The sequence below is a fragment of the Erithacus rubecula genome (assembly GCF_903797595.1).
Source record: "Erithacus rubecula genome assembly, chromosome: 28".
NCBI classification, from domain to species: domain Eukaryota; kingdom Metazoa; phylum Chordata; class Aves; order Passeriformes; family Muscicapidae; genus Erithacus; species Erithacus rubecula.
Window position 1 is genome coordinate 2,053,556 of NC_136680.1, and position 21,664 is coordinate 2,075,219.

The 21,664-nt window shown below is 56.6% G+C and overlaps 1 protein-coding gene across 1 annotated transcript in view; it reads right to left on the bottom strand.

The window, feature by feature from the left end:
• The window catches only part of EFNA2 (ephrin A2), a 43,660-nt gene extending 25,260 nt beyond the window's left edge, over nt 1-18,400 (bottom strand). The window contains exon 1 of the mRNA XM_079328481.1: nt 17,987-18,400. Within this exon, the coding sequence (XP_079184607.1) occupies nt 17,987-18,108 (122 nt within the window). The 5' untranslated portion in view covers nt 18,109-18,400. The remainder of the gene's footprint in view (nt 1-17,986) is intronic.
• Between the last annotated feature and the right edge of the window lie 3,264 nt (nt 18,401-21,664).

The window sequence follows — 21,664 nt, forward strand, 5'->3', positions numbered from 1 at the left end:
CTGAGGGTGACAGGGATCCAGGAGGGAGCCAGGGGACTGTGGTGGGGGCTCTGGGGCAGGAGGAAATTTGAGGTGCTCAGTGTGAGGTTGCTCGTGGCCTCCATGGGAATGCAGGATTGGAGGTTTTCTGTAGATTCCCAAAAAGAGCAGATGGGAACGTGGCGCTGGGGAGGAAGTTGGGCAGAGCAGGAAGGCACCCAAGGGGCTGCTCTCACCTCCACCTGTCTCCCCATGACCACAGAGTACCCTCAGCACATCCCCATCCACAGCGGGGTGACCCCAGGATGGCATCTGTGAGCATCCACATGGAACATGCAAATGAGGCATCCACATGGAACATGCAAATGGAATATCCACATGGAGCATCCACATGGAACATGCACATGGAACATGTACATGGAGCATGAACGTGGAACATCCACATGGAACATCCACAGCCCCTCACCATTCCCATTCCTATCCCATGTCACTGCCACTGCCATCCTCCTGGTCCTATCATCCTCCCAATTCTGCCATCCTCCTGCCACTGCCATCCTCCTGCCACTGCCATCCTCCCAGGCCTGCCATCCTGCTATTCCTGCCACCCTCCCAGCACTGCTATTCCCTATTCCTGTCATCCTCCACCCTCCACCCCAATATTGCCACCCTCTATCCCTGCCACCCTCCCAGCCCTGCCATCCTCCCAAATCTTGCCATCCTCCCAGCACTGCTATTCCCTATTCCTGTCACCCTCCACCCTCCACCCCAATATTGCCACCCTCTATCCCTGCCACCCTCCCAGCCCTGCCATCCTCCCAGCACTTGGGTTTCCTTTCACGGAAGGGGGAGCTGAGAAAAACGCATCAATTATTGAGCCGGGGCGGCGAGCCCGCCGCGTCCCCCTTGCTGATGCCGCTCAGGTAGAGCCGAGCGAGCCGCAGTCAGACACCTCTAACACGATTAAGCTGCAGGGCTCTGCCAGCGCGCTTCAAGGTCAACTTCTCTGAGGCTGACAAAAGGCACGGCGGGCAGCGGCTTCCCCCGCCCCCGCCCGGGGCGGCAGCACGCTGGGGACGGGCAGCAGCAGCCCTGAGAGGTGGCAGCGGGACAGGGCAAGGTGGCAGGGGACCCGCGGGGATGGGGGTGCAGTCCTGGGGCTCCCAGTGGGATGGGGATGCAGTTCTGGGGCTCCTGCTAGGATCAGGGTGCAGTGCTGGGACTCCCAGTGGGATCAGGGTGCAGTGCTGGGGCTCCCAGTGGGATCAGGATGCAGTTCTGGGGCTCCCAGTGGGATCGGGGATGCAGTCCTGGGGCTCCCAGTGGGATCAGGGTGTAGTGCTGGGGCTCCCAGTGGGATCAGGATGCAGTTCTGGGGCTCCCAGTGGGATCAGGGTGCAGTCCTGGGGCTCCCAGTGGGATGGGGATGTGGTGTTGGGGCTCCCAGTGGGATCAGGGTGCAATGCTGGGGCTCCTGCTGGGATGATGATGCTTTGCTGGGGCTCCCAATAGGATAGGGATATGGTGGTGGAGCCCCTGTTTGGATGGGGATACAGTGCTAGGACTCCTGCTGGGATCAGGGTGCACTGTCAGGGCTCCTGCTGGGATGGGGATGCAGTGGTGGGGCTCCTGTTCAAATGGGGATATGCTGGTGGAGCTCCTAGAGGGATGGAGATGCAGTGGTGGGGTTCCCACTGGGATCAGGGTGTAGTGCTGGGGCTCCTGTTTAGATGGGGATGCAGTGGGGGAGTTCCCAGTGGGATGGGGATGCAGTGGTGGAGCTCCCAGTGGGATGGGGATGCAGAAATGGAGTTCCCACTGGGATGGGGATGCAGTGGTGAGGCTCCCACTGAGATGGGGCCTTGCTATGGGGTTCCCAAGCCCAGGACAGGGTCCTGCTGTGTCCCTCTGCAGCAAAGCTGTTCCTGTCAGGCCGTGCTGCAGGAGTAGGTCCAGCCCAGCTGCACGTGGAGCAGGAATTGGATCCAGATGTTTCCCCCTGCAGCCGGAAACCGCCTCCCCCCATCCCAAAAGGGCTCAGCAGCCCCTTCCTCTGCTCCACAAGGCCTTGGTGGGGACCAGCCCTGGCCAGCATGGACTGGTGACAACAGGGCTGGGATCCACCCCAGCATGGCACAGGCAGCAGAGGGACCAGGCAGCTCGGGAGGGGACAGGGGGGCAGTGACAGCTCTGCTGTGGTGCTCCTGCATTTGGTGTTTGGGTACTCACAGTGACAGGACTCACCCTGAGTCATCCTCATCCTCATCCTCATCCTCATCCTTATCCTCATCCTCATCCTGCTCATTCCCTTCCAAAACCACCCTGGCTGTCATGCAGGGCAAAGGAGGGACAGCAACCCCTCCTGGGTGTCCTCTGGATTGGGCACTCACCATGCTAGCCAGAAGGCAACAAAGCCATAAAAAAACCCCAAACCTCAGCATGGGAGGACCCAGATCCCATGTCTGGGTGCACATGGGTTGGGGAAGGGCTGACAGGTGGCTCCAACAATGGGGTGCATGACACAGGTCACCCCCAGCACCATTCCCAAAGGACACCACACCCACAGGTCCCTGTCACCACCTCAAGCCATCTCCTGCTTTGGGGAGGGCAGTGGATGGGGACACAGCTTCCTGGCCCTGCCACAAGAGTGAGAAAAACCACCTAAAAACCTCAAAAACCCATTGGAGGAGCCAGAACCCAAATTCCCCCCCTCTCCTGTTATTTAAAGCCCATCCAGCTCCCGAGTCCTGCAATGATGCAGGAAGCTCAATTACCATTAAAAGAATGTTCCTGCTCCTCCATTACAGAGAAAAGCCTGAAAATCAACCCCTGGGAATTCCACAACTCTAGAAAGAAGAAAAATAAAATATTCATGTAATTTAGATTATTTAAAACGTGGCAGTTGGTAAACCAGTCTCTGCACTGGAGGGAACTGGGGGTGTTCACACCTTGCAGAAAGCCAGGAATGGGTCAGGGCTGGAAAACCCAGTTGTGGCCACGCAGATCCCAGTGCCACCCTGAGCATCCCAGGCCCAGGATCTGGTGTTAAATGGGTTTTTAAACAGCTCTGAGCTCGTGGGATGCTGCACTGAGGAAGGACAGTGGGTTATTTTTATCGTTGCATTAGTTCCAGTTTAATTGCTGGGATGTCATTAACGGCACGGAGCAGGGTCCAGGCATGGGGACGCTGATTTTGGGGAGTCCTGTGCCAAACCCTGTGCACTGAGACACTGCACGTGCTTCTCCTCCACCAACAGAGCCTGGTGACAAGCAGGGACAGGAGCCATTGACCAGGGACAGGGCCAGGAGCCATCGACCACAGCTGGACACTCCCAGCCCAGATGTTCCTTCTCCTCCAGCTCCACCCAGCAGCTCCAGGGAAGAGGTTTGTGGCTCACTCCAGACCCTCCCTCCTCCTCTTCCTCTTTCCATGGCAGGTCCCACTTCCCTCCAGTGCTCCACAACTGGGAATTCTCCTGCCAGCCCATCCCACCTGGGACCACCCCCCCTCCTGCTCCCTTCACCAGCCCCTCCTGGAATTCCCACATCACCAACAGGGCCAAACTCCCGTGGTTTGTGCCAGAGCCAGAGGCTGGGATCTCTGGGGTCACCCAGAGCTGGGACACACACTCAGCTCTTCCCTTGGCTGCTCCCAGCAGGAAACTTCCCACTGGTGCTGACCCAAGACCTCCCCAGCACTGGGCTGGGAGGGGGCTGCAGGGCCTGGCTGGGGGATGGCACTGCCAGCACAGGGACCCTCCACTGTCCCTGTCCCCTCTGTGCTCACACAGCAGAACACAGAAATCACCTTGGGGGAAACCACAGCTGCACATCAGAGACCCCACTGCTGGCACAGGGGAATGGGGACACTGGAACTGCCCTCCTATCCCAGCAGGTGTGATCCCAACAGCTTCCTTCCACCAGGAAAGCCAGGATTGTGCTGCCCAGAGCTTTGGATCATGTCCAGCACAATGTCCCCACCCCACCAGGGACTGGCCACCCCCCAGCCAGGCCCTGCAGCCCCCTCCCAGCCCAGCAGCCCCCAGGATGCAGGTGGGATTGGACACAGGATGTGGAATTTGTTGGGGATGGTTTCTCCTGGAAGCCACTGAGTAGGTCGAGGTTGCCACAGGTGCCTGAGCAGCTGGACAGGGATGAGCAGTGTCACAGGGAGGTGACAATGACATAATCCCAACATAGGAATGCCCCAACATGGAAAACCTGGCCAAGGGGGATCAGGCCCAGGTGGAGCTGGGATGCAGAGCTGCACCCCATGCTCTGGGACACCCCTATACCAGTGCCCTTGCACCAGTGCCTCCCAGTTCAGCACTGGGGAGGTGACACCAGGCAGGGACAGGGCCACATGGCTCCTGCAGAGACCAGTGACATTCCCAGGTGGATTTGCTTTATAGGGTCAGGGAGGAAGGAACCATCGTGGAGATATTTAAGTGGCGTTTCACCATCGGAAAAAATTAGAGTCACAATATTAATTAATCCTCAAAGCACTTTACGAACATTAACTAATTAAGCCTCCCAACCCCTCTGTGAGGTGGGAAAGGTATCATTGTCCTCGTTTCACAGCTGCAGAAAATGAAGAGTGCGGAGGTGACGTGACTCACCCAAGGTCGCTGTGAGCCAGGCAAAGGTGGGAACAGGATCCCAAAATCCAGGATCCCAAAATCCAGGGTCACAAAATGCAGGATCCCAAAATCCAGGACCACAAAATCTGCCCCTCACTCCTCAGCAGGACCCAGCAGTGCTGGATTCTGAGCCAGGTCCCAGCATCCTGATCCCCACCCAGAGCAGGGACAAACCAGGATTTGCACCCACAAAGGGACATCCCAGTGAAAAACCCACCAGAACCAGGGGCAGGGAGTTAAAACAGAAACCAGCGAGGGGTTTTATGGAAACCCCCCCCCGACCCTGCGCGGTTTAAAAGCGATTAGAGCCCTGCCTGGGTTATCAACTGGCGTCTCAATCCCGCGGCATCGATCCGGATAATAGCCGGCAATTGTTCAGATACAATATCATAAAGTCACTTTAACTACAGCCATAAAGCTTCCCCCGCCTGCAGCACCGCTGGGCTCCCCGCCCCACGCCGGGCACCGCCAGCACACAGCACAGCTCAGGGCTGGGGATGGCGGGGGGACCCCTCCAGGACCCCCTGAACACGCACAGGATGCTCAGGGATGGCCCCCATTTCTGCTGGGAGCAGAGGGAATGTGGAGCCCCCCTTGGGCTGCTGAGATCTGATGTTGCAAGTTTTAATTTGTGGGGTTGATGGGAATTGGGAGAAATGGGGTGCTCCCCAAATGTACCCGTACAGCAGCCAGGATGTCCCTGCTCCCCTGCTTTGTCCTTGTCCCCAGCACATGGAGATCTCGGCTGGGCAGTGTCGGGATTTAATTCCTTCACCTCTTTCCCACCAGCACCTCCCCATCCCAGGGTGCTTGCACTCCATGCTCCCTGTGTCCCCAGGAGTGCCACAGGACAACACAGATCCCAAGAACCCGGGAGAATCCCTCCAGAGAACCCGCACTCCTCACACGCCGCTTCCTCACCCGCCGCTTCCCGCTGCCTAATGAGCACAAAATATTTCCATGTTGCCAATTACTTGGTTCGTTTGTGCTGCTGCGGGCAGCGGTGCCGCAGGGAAAATCCCCCCGGAGCCAGCCTGGCCCCCAGGGAGCAGGGGGAGCCCTGGCTGGGTCTCCCCAGGGCTGAGCATCCCACCCTCACCACGCACCCTGACACCCCCCTCGCCCTGGGGTCACCGTCACCAGCAGCCTCCTGTCCATGTCCCCGCATCCCCAGTGACATTCTCACGGCCCCAGCGTGACACTGATGGCTGCAGTGGGAAAGCAAGCCCTTCCTAGGATTTAAATAAGCCGTGGGAAAGGCTTTGGAACCTCTTTTTCTTTTGACAATGGTTTGGGGTCCAACCTGCTGGTGCAACTTTCCAGCACGGAGAAAATCCCGAGCGGCACCAGAGATGTGCCAACCTCAGGCCATCCCAGACAGGTCCATCCCTGCTCCCAGCACATCCCCAGCAGGATTCCCAGCTGGAGACCTCTCCCCTGGCAGGAATTGCTGCTGTGACCATCACCACAAAACCATTCCAGCAGGTCGGTCCCGGGAGCCGTGTTCCTCCCACCTGCGCCCATAAATCTTCCCTCCAGCAAGGAAGTGATTTATAAGGTGGAATAAATACTACAACGTTTAAGGAAAAATATTAAAAAGTCACAAAAATCCACCCAGCTGGATTCCCCTCCCATGGGAATGGGGTTTCAGTGACACCAGGATTTTGGGGCAGCGAGGGACACGCCGGGAAGAGGCCGGGATGAATTGGGCTATAGCATTTCCAAACCACCTGGATGTGGGATGCACACTGGAATCTGAGCCACCATGTCCCCACACAAATCCCAAACCAGAGTGGAAGGAGCTGGGAGGCTCCAGTCCCTCCTCATGGAGCCCTGGGCTCTGTGAACACTTCACTGCAGACGCCCCAGTCGCTGTTCCCAGCTGGAATTCCCACATCCAGCCCTTGCGCAGGCGGACGGGCTGAGCAGCAGGACATGGTGCTGTGAGAGCCATGTCCTTCTCCATCTCTCAATCACTCCACCAACATTAATTCCCTAATTTAGCCCCTGGCAGCAATCCCCACCTTACCACGGAGAAACTGAGGCTGGGGGAGGGAGAAGCCATTTGTCTCCGAGTAATGAGCTGGAAGCCGGATCCAGGATCACCCCCAGCTCGCAGGGCTCCCAATTCAAAGCTTTCTATCATAAAAGTCAACATTATGATTTATGATTATCATTAATCAGCTTTGAAATGGAGTCCAGATTGTCCTGGAGTCCAGATCCACTGCGACACCGGGCTCTGGACATTCCCTCACTGCCGGTGCTCCGCATCCCAGTGTCGGGAAGAGCCAAGGAACAATGGAAAACTGCAGATGGTGGCGGGATGAGCTGGGAGAGGCAGCCCTTGGGTGGCTGGAACTGAGGTTCACAGACCCCAGGAATCATCACAGAGAGAGGAAAGCTGGGAATGGCAGGAAGAACAGGCAGGGAAAGCCGGGAGCTGGTCCGAGCTGAAGGTCACCGGCGGCAATGAGCGTTAGGAAACCGGCACCGGTCGGGCTGGATGCTGCCTCCAGAGCACACATCCTACAAAGGCAATCCCTGCTTCCAAACCTGCTTCCAACTCTGCCCATTTAGCCTTAAATCCCACCACAAAGGGTCAGGAGCTACGCCAGGGCACACGAGCCTGGGGCTCCACAGGACTCGGCAGCCGTGCGGCTCTGACCAAACCAATCCCCGCGACCCCGTGGTGATCCAGCAGAAATGTGGAGCAGAAGTAATTTCTATTCCAGACATGGGTTCTCTGTTGGAAAACACACAGGAGAACCTTTTTGACCAGCACTTGCAGCCAGGGCAGGTGCCAGAATTCCCATGTGCCGGTGCCAGAATTCCCGTGTGCCGGTGCCGTATCCGACAGTGGTTCCACAACAATGGGACAATCACTGGGACAGTCACAGACACAGCCCAGCAGGACCAGGGCTCCATCACAAGTCCCCCAGACAGATCCAGAGGGCAGCAGGTTCTCCCAACCACCCTGCATGGAGGATCTTGAAAAATCCAAGGAGAGAGCCTGGAGCGTTCCCAAGATGGACACCAAGCCCTGGAGCACGAGGGAAAAACATTGCAGGGTTCAGGATAACAGTAATTTCCCAAATTTATTTTTACCAAATAAAGAATTTTGGAGCCGACACTGTTCTCACCCAAATCCCTCAGCAGCAGCATAGGGAGGGGATTGGGGAGAGCCCCCAGCCTAAAAAGGGGATCCCAGGAGCTCACCCAGGGGTGAGAGAGCAGCCGGAGACACAAAGAGAGGGAATTCCAGTTACAGGGTTTGCACAGGTTTTTTAAAATGCAGAAAAATGGTGGAAAGGCAGGAAAAAGCGGAGCAGTGCAACGGGAAAATTGAAACATCCAAACACCAGGAGGGAGGGAAACCCTCCAGGAAAGCATCTTTTCCCAGCAGCATCTCTCCCACTCTCATCCCACCCTTGGATGCCCTGCTCGGTCAGTGCTGAGAATTGGGTGAAATTTGGGAAAAGCTCCTTTGGAAGGGTCGGCACATCGGCCCTGGCTCAGCAGTGCCAGGTAAAAATAAAATACAATTTGTGGGCACAATGTGAGAAGAAGGGGTCGATGAGAAAACCAGGAAGGTTTGTGGGATGATAAACTGGGAATTCCAGCGGAAAGGCCTGGATTTGCAAAAAGCCGATATTCCTGAGGTGAAGGGGGACAGGAGCTGATAAAAGGTCTTTCAAATTTCAGGGAAAAGGGAAAATAATGTCTGTTGCATTGTATAAAAGCACCGACCATTCCAAAATAACCTTGGAATAAAAACTTGGAATAAAATCCCAGAACAGGGATGGAAACGGACACACGGACACAGCCCAGGCAGCTCCACCAACCCAACCCAGCACTGCTGGGGCTGTGCCAGCATCTCCTGACCCTTCAGAACCCGGGTACCCCCAGCCCCTCCCGCCGTCCCGGGGGGCTCTGCCCCGTGTTTTTCCACTCAATTTCCTTCCCGCGTCGGCAGGAGATAAATCCCTCTGCCGAGGCAGGCGGCCGGAACGGCAAAGCCAGCGGTGCCAAGTTTAATAAGCAACCCTGATCGAGAATCCAGATAATAATTGGGATTATCGAGCTGGCTGGGAAAGAGCTTCCTCAGCTCCTGACGGCACCAGCGCCCGGCACCGGGGTGACAATGACACCCACGAGGTCCCCAGCAGGGCTGGAACATTGATGGGAGACTGGGATGCTCCTGAGGAGCAGCGGGAGCCCATCCATCATTGAATATTAAAATCAAATCAAAATAATAAACTCTTTTTGGAGCGCTCCGTGCGCAGTCAGAATCAGCAACACAAGGGAGCCTGCGCCCCCAAAATCCCACGGGGAGACCCTGGGGACCCCAGCTCCATCCCCACCTCTGCAGGAGCTTCCCTGAATCCTGATTTTAGGGGGGAACACACGGAGCCAGCGCCGTCCCAGCGCCTGCAGAGAAGCTCAGCCGCCGAAATAATCCCGTCGCGGTTGGATTTTGTGCAGGGCACGAGGTCCAGGGGCTTTTTTTCCTCAGTGGAAACAGGATTGGAAAAGGAAAGAATTGGGATTTTTCGAGTTCTCAACAGGGTCAGGCAGATTTCATTTTACTGCAAATATAAATAGGGTTTTTGATAAATAATATTAAAAAAAAAAATAAGACAGTCTAAATAAAACCCCCCTTGGAAGACATGGCACGGAATTCGGAATCCTGGCAGGAATAGCTGTAGCCGGGCTGAGTGCTCTGGAATATTTGTATTTGCTGTCTAAACACTTTATCTCTTTCCCAGCACATGGGTGAGTTTTGCTCCCATGTAATGTTCAAGGAAAAATAAACCGAGACGGATAATTCCTCCTCTTCTGCAGGGGGAAAAAGAAAAATCCGACAAAACTTGGTTGTATTGGGGAAAACGGCAAAATATTTCCAGGGAAATTCGGATGAATGCCAAGGAAATAGATGGAGGAGGTGATTGGGATGGGGCAGGAGGAGGAAATTGGGGATGGAACGGGGCTTCTACATTCCCTGTTATAAAAAATCTCCATTGCCATTAATTCCCCTTTTTTCCCAAAGTCGGCGGCGCCGGGAATCGAAGCCGAGAGAGGTTTGGGTTTGGCACAAAAGATCCAAAATCCAGAGTTGGATTCCTGGAGGATTTCGGGGCTGGTGGGGAAGGAGCTGAAACAAAAAGTCCATTCCTGGAGTCAAACAAAAAAAGGTATTGGTGTAAAACTCTGCGGATCCGGGAACGCTTCGGCAGAGCGGTGGGAATACTGGTGGTGGGAGAACCATGGTGGGAATACAATGATGGGAATACCACAGTGGGAATATCACAATGGGAATACTGGTCCTGGCATCCACAGGGAGCAGCAGCTCTGGGTCCAGCACCAGGATGGTGTTTGGTGGGACTGAGCAGGCACAGGCAGCTCCGGTGTTCGCACAGACACCCGTGTGCGCCTGGAGGTCACAGCTGCAGGAAAAACGGGAAAATCCCACAAAACAAGGCCAGAGCAGCTGGAAACAACAAAGAAAGAAGAAAACTGGGAGGTCAGGAAGAAGTGATGAGCTGAGGGAGCATAGGTGTGTATCCCACAGGATCCCACCATGTCACAAGTTTATCCCGTGGGATCCCACCACGGCAGATGTGTATCCCACCAGATCCCATCAAGGCACAGGGTGTATCCCACAGGATCCCACCACAGCACAGGGTGTACCCCACAGGATCCCACTACAGCACAGGGTGTATCCCACAGGATCCCACCACGGCACAGGGTGCATCCCACAGGATCCCATCAAGGCACAGGGTGTATCCCACAGGATCCCACCACAGCACAGGGTGTATCCCACAGGATCCCATCAAGGCACAGGGTGTATCCCACAGGATCCCACCACAGCACAGGGTGTATCCCACAGGATCCCATCAAGGCACAGGGTGTATCCCACAGGATCCCACCACAGCACAGCGTGTATCCCACAGGATCCCATCAAGGCACAGGGTGTATCCCACAGGATCCCACCACAGCACAGCCCCACCAGGACATGGCTCGGCCCCGTGGCCGTTCCTCTCCCAGCAGCGGCATCACTCCCTGCTCCGCTGCGCCTCGGGAAGCAAACACGGGAAAAGGGGAAAAATTTAAAAAGAGAGGAATTAAAAAAAACCAAATAGTCTAAATCCCTGTTTTTGCATCCCTCTCCCTTCATTAATGAACCAAAGGAAAGAGTCAAATGGATCCGTGCTAGGAGCAGGAGCGCGGATCTGGCGCTGATCGGCTGCGCCATCGACCCCGGGCTTTGTGCCGAGCTGGAGATGGATCCATGGGCAAATTGGGACAGATGGGGCAATCCCAAAACTGCCAGCACCTCCATCCCCTTGGAAGGGCTCACTCTGGACCCCTCACTGCCTTGGGCACCCCTCATCAAGGGCACAGGGAAGGGGAACTCATTCCCCTACCTTCATTATTATTCCAGGGAGTAAATTTTCCTCCTTTGGAATATTTTCCCCCACTGTTGTTGCTTTGAATGTTGTCCCCACCCCGTGTTGGGGTACAAAGCCTGGCTTCAGTGGGAGCAGGGTGGAGGTGGGGGCTTTCCCAAACCCTCTGGAGAAGGATCCTCTTCTCCCCCATCACATGGAGGAGCCACGGGAGCTGCCACAACCCCGAGGGACACGGGGGATATTCCAGGGGCACAGCAGGATCCAGGATGTGGAGCCCAAAGTTCTGGGACAAGGACACTCCTGGACACTCCCTCCAGCCAAAGTGGCCAGTTTCATCAGGATCAGGGCTCATCCCAGTCTCTTGCCGAGGGATGGGATGAGTTCAAGAAGAAAGTGGAGGAGTGGAGCAAGATTTGTCCAGCACATGGATGGGATAAGCTTTGGGGACCCCTGGTTTGAACCAAAATGAAGGATGTGCCCTAAAAGGTGACACTTGTCCCAGACAGGGCTGGCAGGGAGGTGTCACACCGAGCTCTGAGCACCAGCACAGCCCTGCCTGGCCAAAATCCAGAGGGCACAACAAGAAAATTTTGACAAAACCACTTCCCAGCTGCCCTTTAGGATGAAACTCCAGGCTGGCAGCTCCACGGCCGTGGATTTCCCCACCACCAGCCCCAATTCACACAGCATAGCTGAAGCCATCGGGTGACCCCAGTGGTGACCCCGATGGTGACCCCAGCCCTGCCCTCACCCCCTCCCAGCACAGCCCCCTCACATCCCCCCACAGCCCCTGCTCAGCTCGGCTTTTGAGCCGGGAGCCTCATTAGGAGGTAATTAGCTCCGGAACAATGGGAAGCTCTTTAGCAGCCCAGGCACAGCGGCAGCAACAAGCCAAGGGGGAGCGAGGGAGGAGAAATAAATAAATAACAACAGTGTGACCACCCGGGAACAAGGCAGGACGGAGCAGGGACATGGCAGGACAGGCTCCATCCCATTGCCCTGCTCTCAGCCTTGTCCCTTCCTGCTTTTCCTGCGGGATCAAACCAGCTCTGATGCATCCCACACCCAAACAGCTCTTAGGACACCATTTCCCCGACACGGCTCCCGGTGGGATCCCCAAATCCAGAAGGGTTGGGGTGGTGGCAAAGAGTCTGGACACACAGACGCCCCTAAACACAGCCCTGGCTTTGGGGGAGTTTCAAAAATGCTTCTGGAATTCATCTGGAAAAGGCCAAAGGGGGCACTGGCTCACTCCAACACTTTTCCAGCCCTGGAGAATCACGGAATCACTTGGGTTGGGAAAGAGCTCCAAGATGATGGATTCCAAGCCATGATCCAGCCTGGCCCTTAGAGCACAGTGCTTCATCCTGTACTTGCAGAAGCCAAACAGGGCCTGGTTTTGGGATGGATCTCCAAGCAAAGAGAAGCAGCCAAACATTGGGATTAGCATCGGGTCACGGCAAAGGGGGAAAAGGAATTTAAACACCTCTTAGGGGCTGCAGGTAACAGCACTCCGAGCTGTTCACCTCCCATAAATCCCATTAAATCCAACGAAGCGGGGCAGGATCTCTGCCCCGAGTGGGGAAAACCAGCTCGGATCAAAACGGAGCCTCAGAAATCATGATTAATATCTAACACAAAAGAACCGAAATTGTCACCATCAGGAACGAGGAGCTATTTAAGGAACAATTGCTGCAATTTTCCAGCCAACCCAGCAGCTGAACCTTGTCAGGCACAGGCAGGTACAGCTCCAGTCGGCTCCTGATGTGGCAGGGATGGACACAGCTGGACAGCTGGACAGCCTGGAGCCAGGTAAACCCACAGGCAGGTAGATCCTGCATCCCCCAGATAGGAATTCCAGGGGAATGTCACAGCATTGCCAGACAGGGGGGGTTTTGGCATTGGATTATTTGTGTGTGTAAAGTGTATTTAAGTGGGGCGGGGGTGCGTGTGAACAAACACCCACATATATAAATACATAAATAAATAAATATTTTATATAATATATATATATTTGTATGTAAAAGATATATAAATCTGTGTATATATATTTATAAGATATATAAATCATGTGTATATATATTTATATACACATGTGTCTTTATACAGCTTTCAAAGCTTACCTGAGGGTATCCCTCACCCCCTGGACTATTCCCACTGCATGTCCCCCCTTAGCAGGACACACCAGGATTTTGGGGGGGGGTCCTGGGGACTGTCTGACCCTCGGGCAGCTCCGCACGCCCCCAGCCCATCCTCGCATTAGGATGCGGCGCATGGTCGGCATTTGGATACCAAATGTGCAAGCAGCAGGGAATGTAATTGCGGTCCCTGGAAAGGGACAGGCGGAGACAGAGACGGGCACGGAGAGAGAATCCTGTCAGCGACGCCGGCCCGCTGGTGTCTGCTCTCCATTAACCACTCGCCGCAGCCCTGGGCTGGTGAGGAATTGCTAACACGGCTTAACGGGCTGGAAAAGAGGGGTGGGAAGGGCTGGGAGTGATCTCGGCACAAAGGGAGAGCAGAAGGAGGAAAACTAAAAGAGCAGGAATTGCACAGGACGAGGCGGAGTGATGGCACACCCAGCACTGTCCTGGCACCCCGATTCGGCCTGAGGGAGACACAGGAAAAACCCGAGTGCCTGGGTTAAAATTCACATTAAAATCACTCCAAGGGAGGAATAGGACATGTTTCTTTCAGAGGTTGATGCCCCAGTATGATGCCCATGGGAGCAGGGACAAAGAGAACTGGGGACATGTAGCAAAGGGGGTGACCCCAAAAGTCCCAGCCAGAGCCAGGACACAGCAATTTTGGGATCCAGCCCCACTCCAACATGGAGATATGGGTGGGATCCCCCAAGCTGAGTCCTCTCACTCAACCACCCCTCTGCAGCACCAAATTCCCCTGGAAAAAAACAGATTTGGCATCATATTTGCTCCCTTCATGGAGAGGTGGCACACACAGCCACCAGTGGCCTGGCCACAGCCCCTCGTGACACACAGGTGGGCAAGTTGGCCTTGGCTTGGGTGGTCAGTGGGTCACAGTCACAGCCACGGCCACCACAAAGCACCAGTGACCAGCAGGCACCGGGGCTGCAGTTCCAGGAGATGGGAATGCAGGAAAAAGGGGCACAAAATCCAACGGGATTGGGAATACGTGCCCCATTCACCCCAACCCCACCACCCCTGTGGCAGAGGCACCTTTCCCCCCAAAGTCCTGCTCTGCCTGCCCTGAGCATCACCTGGCTCTGTAAATCCCCCTGCCAGAAACCATTTCTCCGGTCCCCGATCCCGGGATTGGGGAGTGCAGAGGAGCAGAACAGAAACCCGAGCTGTGCTCACAAACCACACCGAAAAATAATACAGGAATCAGCAAAAGAAGCGTTGGGAGGCAGCGCCATGACCTCGGCGTTAAAGCAGGCCAGGGCACGATCCCAGCTGGTCCCAGGGAGGGAGGAGAAGCCCTGGCACTCTGCACATTCCCACTGTGGATCCAGGCACACGGCAGTGACCGTGGGATTGCTGCAGGAACACCGAGCAGCGTTCGGGAATGACGATTCCCTGCCCGTCACCCAGCAGAACGGGGGACGGCAGCAAATCCCAAACCCTCCATCCTTCCTTGGCCTCTCTGGGGTTTCCACACAAGGCCATGGGTCAGGATCACAGGACTGGGGACCTTGTGAGGACAGGTCACTCCTTCCCACAGAGCCTTTCCCCCATGGCACAGAGGTTCTCCCAAATCCCTGATTTTTTTGCCGCACGGTGCTGAGACATCCACCCTAAACCCGCTGTGGTGTGGGGGGCAATGGGGGCCAAAACTGGACACCCCAACCCGCTGGTGATGCTGGACACACCAGCACACCCAAATCAACCAGGTTGGCTCCCAAGGCAAATCCACCCTGGGATCCTACGGGCGAGTGGATCCCGTACCACCAGCAGGAAACACGGAGTGACGGCGGGAAGAGCCCTGGTGTTGTGCTGGACCCCTGCTCACGGTGCCAGACCCCTGCCCACAATGCCAGACCAGGGAGGAGCCCCAAAATCCCATCCATGGCCCCATCACCCCAAACACAACCAACGGATCCACCCGCGACCGGCCCGGCCAACGGATCCACACCCGGAGAGCGACCATCACCAGCAAAACCCCACATTTCCACACAGCACCAAAACTGCATGTTTTTATATAATTCTACCTTCATCACCCTTCGTTTTTTTACCTGGATAAACCAGGAGTTCAATCCAGCCAAACGTTTTCCCAGCGCATCCTCATGAAACCATTTAAAAATAAAAATAAACCTTGTAAATCCACAGCGAGTGGTTAAATCTCTCCCCAGAACAGGGAAATTGCAGCATCCCGAGGTACCACTTATTTTTAATTTAGCCCCAATTATGAAATATAGAATTATTCTAATCTGGGTAAATCATATCGACCATGAGATTTATTCCTGTCTTTTATAAAATATAGATTGCTGTATAAACCTGACAAAAAATATTTAGTGTCAGAGAAGGTCTGTGGGTTCAAACAGGACATTTTAACCTTGGGTCTTTTCCCCTTTTTTTTAAACCCCTTTTTATTTCCCCCTTAATAAATGAGGTGTCGTTTGGGGGGGAAAAAAAGAACAAAAACGAGAGACCAGAAAACACATAAATACGTTTTTTCTTCATTTTTAAGAATGAGACGGTCTTGTAGTAACTCCAGAGAAAAAAATAAACCCACCGCTGGGTTCAAAAAGGGAATAAGCAGGAAACTCAATGGCAATTTCAATCTTTGCAACCCCTAATAAATTGCCTCGAATTCCGAGAGCCGAAGGCGCAGGCGGGGAGCGCTGGCGACACGGGGCGCTCCCACATTGGGGAAATTTGGGTCACATCCCGGAGCCAGGCGCTGCGGACGTGCCTGCTGAACCCACCAGCCATTGTCTGCTCTTCCCTGCCAGCCCCTCGCGCTTCCCTCCATTTTATTTCCCCCCTCCCTCCTCGAAAATATTTTTCCCTGCCAACAGCAGATTTAGAAATGTAGAAATGTATATGGAATAATGATCCACCGTGGATTTTTCGAGGAGAAATTGTCGGCGGCTTCTGCGAGGGGGTGAAGGGGATGGAGCTGACGCCATCACCGGTGCTGGGTCCCGGGACGCCCGTCCCCAACAGCCAAGGGGCTACTTTTGGTTGTTGGTATCACCATCGGAACCCTTGGGTGCCAAATCCCATCCCCAGGAACCCCTGGGCACCAAATCCCAAATGTCAGAACATTTGGGCGCCAAATCCCAAACGTCAGAACCCTTGGGTGCCAAATCCCAGCCACCGCCCCAACCACCCTCATCTCTGGGATGCCGGGTTTGGATAAAAGGGGAACCCCTCACACATGTTTGGTATTTGGGAGAACAAAAGAAAAGAACCCAAAGTGTTGGAGACTGGGGGGGAGCACCAGGAGCCGAAACCAAAAAACTTTGCAACGGGCAAAAAAAAAAAAAAAAAAAAAAAAAAAGAAAAAAAAAATAATTCCCTGGCTCTTACAATCCCCCACAAAAATGTGAGGGAGATAATAAAATCCATATGCACCGCGGGCGGCTCGCGGCGCAGGCACCACCGCCAAGGCACCGCCACCAAGGCACAAAGGGACTGGCTCGCCCCAATTTTGGGGTGGTGAGAGGGGCGTGGGCGGGTCCCCAAAAAGGGACGTGTGGAGGTTGGATGGACACCAGGGACTGCTGAGGGCTCTCGGCCCCGTGAACGTCCCAGTGCTGACACACCGCCAGGAACTTTCCCCAAGTGCGCCGGTGACATCGAGGGAGAGAAGGTGGCACCCGGGGTCCCCTCATGGGTGGCAGCAAGGGATGAGCCACCCGGAGCTGGAGGTGACACCTCAGGTGGCTGGTAGCCCTGGGGACAAGGACCAGGCCACGCTGTGCCCCACGAGTCACGCAGGGATCGAGGGGGACAAAGAACCCCCAGTTTGACCCAGAAAACGGGATAGCCCAAAGCCCACAAGGGCTGCATCCACCGAGCTCATCCCTCACTGCTCAGACACTGCCAGGCTTGGGAGAACTTTGAGGAATTTTGGGGGAAATGAGGGTTTGATGGGTGGTTTTTGTTTTTTACAGGAATCCCCATAAACGGGCCCCTTCAGACCCCAAAGGGTGTCCCCAACAGGGACGGTAGTGGGGGTCCCGAGGGTCACAACCACCTGAGCATTCCCAGAGCAGAATTCCTCCCGCTTCCAACTCACCAACAGTTTTTGGTTCCTCAAAATCATGAACAAAGAAATACGACAGAAATGAAAACTCTTGCCCCCAAAGAAAAAAACACTTGGTGGGGAAAAAACACACAGAAAAATCGAAATTCCAGCTGGAATCAGGAAACGAATCCAACTGTGGGGATTGCACTTCCAGGATGGGAATGACCCGGGAACAGCAGGGCCGGCCATCCCCAGCTCCTCACCCCCGTCCCTCCCTCGGGCCCGTTTTGCCATTTTCCCCTCCAAATCGTTCTTTCCGACCCCCCCGCAGACGCACCCGCCGCTTTGGGCGGATTTCGGGGTTTTTTTTATAGCATCCCGGGAGAGGGACCGGGGGAGGAACGGGGCGGCGGGGGGAGGAACTTGAACTTCCCCGAAGTTGGGCGCGGAGGGGCCGAGCCGCAGCCCCCGGCGCCCCCTCCCCCCGGCCGCCCCCGGGAACGCGCCCCGCTCCCGGCGATGCTCCCGGCGCTGCCGCAGCCCCCGGGGACGGTCCACCCGGGGCCCCGCGGGAACTTTCGGGGGAGGGAGCCCCAGGGACCACCCCCGCCTCCCCGGGGCCGCCCAGCTCGTTCACCGGAGCCCACCGGGGGCTCGAGGGGGACCCGACCCGCCACGGGCGGCGGCGGCCGCTGTCACCGGGCGGCTCAGCGGGTGTGCGTGCGGGGGGGAAAAAACCGACTGGAACTCGGGCGCCGAGGCCGCCACCGCCGCCCCCCGCCTCACCTGGGATTGCTCCGGTTCCAGTAGACGGCGAACCGGTCCGAGATAACTTTCCCGGTCTCGTCGGTCCAGACGCAGACGCCGAGGAGCGCGGCGAGCAGCGCGGCCGCACCGCAGCGCACCATCGTCCCGGCGGGCGGCGGGCGCGGCTCCGGCCGCTTCACGGGGCGGCGGGGCCCTGGGGCCGGCCGGGGACGGCGGGCGGGCGGCGGGCGGCGGCGGCGGCGGGCGGGCGCCCAGCCCTCACCATCGCCCGCGGCCCCGGGCGCCGTCAGCGGGGGGACTCGGGGGCGGCCGCGGTGCGGCGGCGCCGGGGCAGCCGCATCCCGCGCTCGGGCGGCGGGGACCGACCCGCTTCCCGCGGCGCCCCGGGATCGCCCCGGTACCGGGAACCTTCCCCCCCCACCCCCCCCCCCGCGCCCAACTTCGGCCAAGTTCCTCCGAGCCCCGCGGCGCCGCCGCCGCCGCCCGGTGCCGAGCCGCCGGTGCTGCCGCCGCACCTGCGGGCTCAGCCCCGGGCCCCGCCGCGGGCTGCTCCGCCCCGGGGACACCGGAGAGACAAAGGCCGGGCCGGGAGGCCGTCGCTAGCTCAGTGCCGCCGCGCCATGCTGCGCCCGCCGCCCGCGCCCCCCGCCCGCGACCCCCGCCCGGGACCGCCCCCGGGCCCGGCCCCGCCCCCGCCGCGCGCCGGCCCCGCCCCCGGCCCCGCCTCTGACACATTGTTGCCACCGGCGGCCGCGCGCGCGCCCGGCGCGGTCCCAGGGCGGGGCTCCCGCGCGCCCCCGCGGCCACGCCCCTGCGGGGGGGGGGGGCAAAGATTGGGGGGGGGTCACACCGAACCGGGACCGAACCGGGACCGGGACCGGGGGATCTGCTTGGGGAGGGACGGGGGTCGCACCCGGTGGGCTGAGGGGCTTTGAAAAGGGGGGGTCGCACCGGCGGGGGGGTCTTTGGAAGGGGAGGGGTCACTCTGGTTTTGGAAAAGGGAGCGGTTCGCTGGTATTGGGATTTTGGAACGGGGGGTCAGATGGGTGGGGGGTTTGGGAGCAGGAGGGAGGTTTGGGGGTTCGTTATCTTGAGGAAGGGATGGGTTGAGGGGGGGTTTGGGATGGTTTTGTGAGGGAGGGGCTGTGAGGGGCTCACACTGGAGAGGACAGGGATGGGCATGGGGACAGGAACATGTCCTGTGACCCACAGGTGCCAAGAAAAGACAGACAAGATGGTGACAGGGAGAGTCCCCTTCCCTCTACAGGGACATTTTTTCACCTCTGACATGAGGATAAATTAAACAATAATTCGTATTAAGGGATTGCTCTCCTTTGTTGAAATCTTGGAAAACAGTGATGGGAATAACACAGAGCCCTGAAGCTGCTGTGGGGCTATGTCCAGCTCTGAGAAAGACAGAATCTGGGGAGAACAGGGAATTTTTGGTCACCGAGCCACATCCCTGAACAAAGACACCCCACGGCCCTGGAGTTACATCCCTGAGCAAGGATGCTCCTCTTGAGCTGTCCAGGGAAGGACAGGACCTGCTCTGCTCCCAGACCCCCCTAAGTCCCCCCAGGTTTCAAAAACTGTTTCAGAAGGATGAGTGCACACAGGTGGATTCCTGACCCTCCTCGCAAGGAATCATGGACTGTCCCCCTGGGTGTCTGGAGTGTCCTCCTGGGTGTTTAGTTCCCCCCTGAGCCCCTCAGAGCCAGAGCTGGCTCCCAGCAGAATTCCTCAGGTGCCTCCAGATGCAAAGACACTTCCAGTTGGATTCACAAAGCACCAAGGTGCCCATTAAGTCCATCAGGAGGAGCAGTTCCAGCACATCCTGCTGCCTGTCCTTCTGCTCAGCATCCAAATATCCCTGTAAATCCATCTCCATCTCACCAGCTCCTTGGAGTTTGTCCGTGCTAAAAGGGAGGGAGCGGCCCGGTGTAAAACACCACCAGCGCCACACGGAGAGGTGGGATATAAATAAAATATGGATCCTCCTCATTATTTATTTAGCAAATCTGTTTAGGAAAAAACTCCACGGAGCGTGGGGCTCTGCATCCCTCCCCCCCGCCCCGAAGGAAAACAAATAAAAACCAAATTATTTTGGAATAATGCCGCCGGAGCATCCTCCCGCGCCGCAGCTCCATCAAGGTTATCCATCTCCTCATCCTGCTCCCATCAGGATCCCTCTGCATCAAGCCCACGACAGCCAATCTCCCTCCTGTCAGCGGACGCTGCCATAAACCCGGACACTTGTCTGTCAACTTCATTTGTTTCCATTTCTCCAGCCAAGGCACTAAAAGCCTTTCCGGGCTCTCCAGGAGGCCTGGCCACTGTTGCTCTGGGTTTGGGGACAGTGGTGGGAGCCCTGGCACAGCCACATTCCAGGGGCAGCTGCAGGGGCATACAGAATCCAGAGCTGCTGCTGCAGAGAGTGATGCCAGCTCTGGGAATGGGGATGATCCAAAGGGCACGTGCTGGTCATGGGTTGTGGTGCCAGGTCACCAATGGGAACTCGCTGGCTGGACATTCCCAGGGCATCCCAGCTCAGCCCAGGGCATCCCAGCTCAGCCCAGTATATCCCAGCTCAGCCCAGTATATCCCAGCTCGGCCCAGTGCATCCCAGTTTAGTCGAGTTTAACCCTGCACATTCCAGCTCAGCCCAGCTCAGCCCAGTGCATCCCAGTTCAACCCAGTATATCCCAACTCAACTTAGTGCATTCCAGTTTAGTCCAGATCAGCCCAGTTCAGCCCAGCTCAGCCCAGTTCAACCCAGTTCAACCCAGTGCATCCCAGCTCAGCCCAGTGCATCCCAGTTTAGTTGTGTTCAACCCAGTGCATCTCAGCTCAGGCCAGTTTAATCCTGTGCATTTCAGCTCAGCCCAGCTCAGCCCAGTGCATCCCAGTTTAGTTGAGTTCAGCCCAGTTTAACCCAGCTCAGCCCAATTCATCCCAGCTCAGTTCTAACTAGAGTTGTGGGGGATCCCAGATGAAATTCCCTGGGAAATGGGGTGATCCATTGGGATCAGGCAGGAGCAGCCCCACACCTGTTCTGGTTTGTTCCCTCCCAGCCAGGATCAGTCCCAACACGTCCCTGCCCCAGGCGAGGGGGGGGCCCAGCCCTGCTTTGCATGGAACGACTTCTCCTTCCCCACTCCTGGTAACGGGAAGGAAAACCTTTTCCAGGATTTTTCTGGCTTCTCCAAACAGCACCGGGTTGTTTTTCTAACCAAACAAAACCAACTATTTGCCTTAATTACTGCAAATCCTGCAATTTCCAGCCCCCAGCTCTATGCAGGGGGCAAGGCTGGATGCAGGGAGGGATAATTCACACCCGCCCTCCTCTGCATTAATTGGATCGGCCAGGAAATTATGGAAAATATTTGCTACTGACAGAAAAATCCTTCCCACTAAAAAGGTGAGGAGTCGCAGGGAAAGGGCTGGGAAGTGCTGGTGCAGAGCAGAGCCAGGCTGCTGGCAATGGAGATGCAACAGGAAAAAAAAAAAGGAGCCCGGGTGGGTCCCCTTGGAGCTTCCCAAACTGGAAAGGATCAGTGCGAAAATCCCAGCTGGCAGCAGGATCCAGATGCTCGGCACGGAGGCAACAGGGTGGTGCTGATGTTCCTAGACAAGGGATCCTTGGCATTGTGCAGCATCCATGGGCTCCGACCCCATGGACGGGCTCCGACCCCATCC